This window comes from Talpa europaea, assembly GCF_964194135.1.
Source record: "Talpa europaea genome assembly, chromosome: X".
NCBI lineage: Eukaryota > Metazoa > Chordata > Mammalia > Eulipotyphla > Talpidae > Talpa > Talpa europaea.
The window spans coordinates 14,279,229-14,282,923 of NC_140081.1; the positions used below are offsets into that span (position 1 = coordinate 14,279,229).

Genomic DNA, 3,695 nt, shown 5'->3' on the forward strand with positions numbered 1-3,695 from the left:
CAGGCATAGCTGGTAAGCTCTTTACTTCCCACTGAGGGGCTGAGGGAAATGAGAGCCTTGTCTGAGGCCAGCTGACTTGGCTCACTGAGGGAGACTGGCAGGCCCTGCCTAAAGTCAGGAAAGACCCCCCCCCCCCTCAGCGAGTTCTGCTCAATTGCTGCAAACTCAGAACTCTGGGAGAGCAGGGCAGGCAGCACCCTGGCTTTTAAGCAGGGCCGCCAGGTGAGTGTGGCAGGAAGCGCTCACCCGATTTCCGGCACAGCGGCTGTGGCGCAGGCGGCTGTGGACTGAGAGGTGTTGGCTCACGTCAGCAGAGGGAGGAGTCCTACTCCCAGGCAGGTGCGAAAATGAGCAAACGTTCTTAAAAGTGGAGGGACAGGCCCCGCCCAGAACAGAGGTGCCCCCCCCCCCAACCCTGCTGGCTCCTCCCCACTGCCACCACAGCCGCTTGGCCAGGGCTGTTGGGTCTGACTCCCCCTCCCTGCCGCCTTGGGAATCGGTGGGATGGCCGCCGAATGAGGAGCCTGGGGACTCGTGGGGGGTCAGTTTTAGTGCCCTGAGGTGAACCAGAGGTGACTAGCCCCAGCAAAACAGAGGGTGGCCTCTGAGCCCCACGCGCCTCGCGTCGTAGGGGTTCCTAAAACAGCACCTTGAAGAGAAGCAACAGGCGGCTTTTCTTGGAGCCGAGGAGGAATCTCACCAAATCGTGCTCCTTCTTCTAGGGTGATCTCTTCATCAACCTAATTACTTGCACTCCTGAAAATTGTTAGCATGCCACGAGGGCAGAAGAGTAAGCTCCGGGCCCGTGAGAAACGCCGCCAGGCCCGAGGGATGACCCAGGAAATGGAGGGTGTGCAGGCTCCTGAAGCGGAAGGAGAACGCATCTCCTCGGCTTGTCCTTGCTCTGAGGCTAGATGTCAGGGTTTGCCTGCCGCTGTGACACCCAGTGCCGCTAAGGAACGGCAGGGAACCCCATCTGCGACCAATACTGCTGCAGCCGATGTTTTACCGGCCAATTCGGATGAAGGTGCCAAAAGCCAGGAAGAGGCCAACCCCAAATCCTGCAGGGGCACTGAGGGCATGCGCAGAGATCCTCTCAACAAGAAGGTGGTGTTGTTGGTGCAGTTCCTGCTGCAGAAGTATCAGAAGAAAGAGCCAATTACGAAGGCAGACATGCTGAAGTTTGTTATCAAAAAGCACAAGAGTCATTTCAATGAGATTCTCAAGAGAGCCTCTGAGCACATGGAGCTGGCCTTTGGTGTCGACGTGAAGGAGGTGGATCCCATCAGGCACTGCTATGCCCTCGTTAGCAAACTCGATCTCACCACCGACGGAACCGTGTATGATGACGGCTACATGCCGAAGACCGGCCTCCTGATGATCGTGCTGGGTGTGATCTTCATGAAAGGCAACTGTGCCACAGAGGAGGAAGTCTGGGAAGTGCTCAACATGATGGGGGTGTATTCTGACAGGAAGCACTTCATCTATGGGGACCCCAAGAAGGTCATCACTCACGATTTGGTGCAGCTCAAGTACCTGGAGTACCGCCAGGTGGCCTACAGTGATCCCCCCCGCTTTGAGTTCCTGTGGGGTACACGAGCCCATGTGGAAACCAGCAAAATGAAGGTCCTTGAGTTCTTAGCCAAGGTCCACGATACCGTCCCCAGTGCCTTCCCAGCCTGGTATGAAGAGGCTTTGCGAGATGAGGACGAGCGTGCCCGCGCCAGAGCTGCCGCCAGAGCTCGTACCGCTGCCATAGCCAGTGCGCGAACCAGGACCCTGACCGGCAGTTCCTCCCACGCCAAGTAAAGCCTGAAGCTGATTCTTCCCTTTGGGGATGAAAAGGTGCGTCAATATTCCAAGAGTGGAGGATGGGGCGTGGGGTGGGGGCCTGGAGAAGTGTCGATCACCTTTATGTTCCCATTGTATGTTGATAACTTGACATGTTACCTTGTTTTTTTTTTTTCAGGTTTTATTTCAAGTGTTGAAGTCTGAGGCAGATTGTTTTTTTTGTGGACGAAATGGGCATTCGACATTCTAGATAGTGGCTGGCCTAGGTGGGCCTGGAGAGGACACGTTGTTCTCTGTGTTCCTGTTCAATATGGTAAAGACTTTTATCTCTCCTTTTTCTTTCTTTTTATTAACTTTTAGATATTGTGTCTTTAACAGAAGGTTTAACTGAATTTAGAATCTTAATTTATTAATGCTTTAGTTTCATATCTACTACAACTCGATAGGTTCCGACTAGTTTTATTATTTCATAAAGCAAATTGAGAAACCTTTCCTATTTCTTGAAGCTCAAAAACAAAACACAGCACTCTAATAGGCATTTCCTTCAAAATGTGAATAAAGTTAATAATAAAATTTTGAGATAAAAAGCAGGAGAAACATATAAAATGTTCAACTGTTGGTTTCCTTTAGTCATTTCACTCTGTAGTTCTGTAAAAATAAAAGATACATACCTGGATTTGCTTGGCTTATTAAAGAATGTAGGATAAATAAAATGTTTGTAAACTAACTCACTGGCTCGTTCATTCTCCAAATATTAAGGAACTTTCTGCTCTTTGAAAGTCACTGTGTTAGAAATGGAGAAATCAAGATACAAAACACCCCTGCCCTTAGAATTTTACAAAGAGGCAGTAATCTTATAGGGAAGATGCTAAAACACCCTCTAAGACCTAAAGGACAAATAAGCAGTAAGGAAGCAAGGTGGCAGGGAGGGCTGGGGGAGCATGCTGGGACCGAGTTCCGGACTGAAAACAGTAAGACACAAATTCCCTGAGAGACGCTTTGGGGTTAGGAGACTAGGTCCCCTCAGTGGGTTATATGCTTAATGATATCTTGGTGGTAAATTAGATGAAGCTATGGGAGCAGTGAGCAGAGGCCAGGTGTAAAGATGGGATTTCTCAACATTGAAGGCCAAATCCCTGGAATGGAAACCTGCTCTTAAGCGGTACTTTATTGCCATCAATAAACCAGAGGAAAACTCCTCCTGGGGCAATAATGGCAGGGGCCCAGAGCACTGTCTAGTTGTTTTATACGCAGCCTCTTCAAGGAATTTCTGAGAAATAAAAGTGATGCTCCATTCAGAGGACCAGGAAATTCCTATGTTGCCTCTTTGCCCTGCACTGGGAGGGAGGGGGGAGAGCCAAGTCCCAATGCCTTGACAGGGCATTTTAGTTAGATTATCTTGAGTTTAACTTGGCAGCGTCTTAAGGGAAGGCTCCTATTTAGTTATGATGAAGTGAAGGAAATTGGGGGTGATTTGGATGGAAAGGGACCTAGGAAGGAAGTTGTTGGTCCTGGACACACATTCTAGAACCTCAGATTTGCATACAAATGGGGGACGATTTCCCCACATTTAATTTTATTTATCCTCAAAAATGGAACAAACTATTTTGTTTTACCTGCTAAGCAGCACTGCTCAGCAGAACTAATTTGGTGTTATTTTTCCTAGAAAGCTGCATATTCTCTTCCGTGACAGCTCCCGAATTAATAAAAATAAATTTCTCCAGGGGAAAGGGTGGGGTCACTTGCAATTTTAAAAAATCACATAGTAACTGCCACTCATTAAAGACTTAAAATTTTCCAATTACTCTGCCAAGTGCTTCACACCCATAACATACGTTCCAACAGTTCTAGATAGGGCATATCAGGAATACTTGCAGATGAAGAAGTTCACATGGCTAATAAGT

General features: G+C 48.5%; 1 protein-coding gene across 1 annotated transcript; it reads left to right on the forward strand.

Moving 5' to 3' along the window:
* Window positions 1-771: 771 nt before the first annotated feature.
* On the forward strand, window positions 772-1,809 carry LOC311187874 (melanoma-associated antigen B18-like; the record flags this gene model as incomplete). The annotated part of the gene is made up of 1 exon (XM_084259266.1): window positions 772-1,809. The coding sequence occupies one exon, from the start codon at window positions 772-774 to the stop codon at window positions 1,807-1,809; it is 1,038 nt and encodes a 345-aa protein (XP_084115392.1).
* Window positions 1,810-3,695: the final 1,886 nt, after the last annotated feature.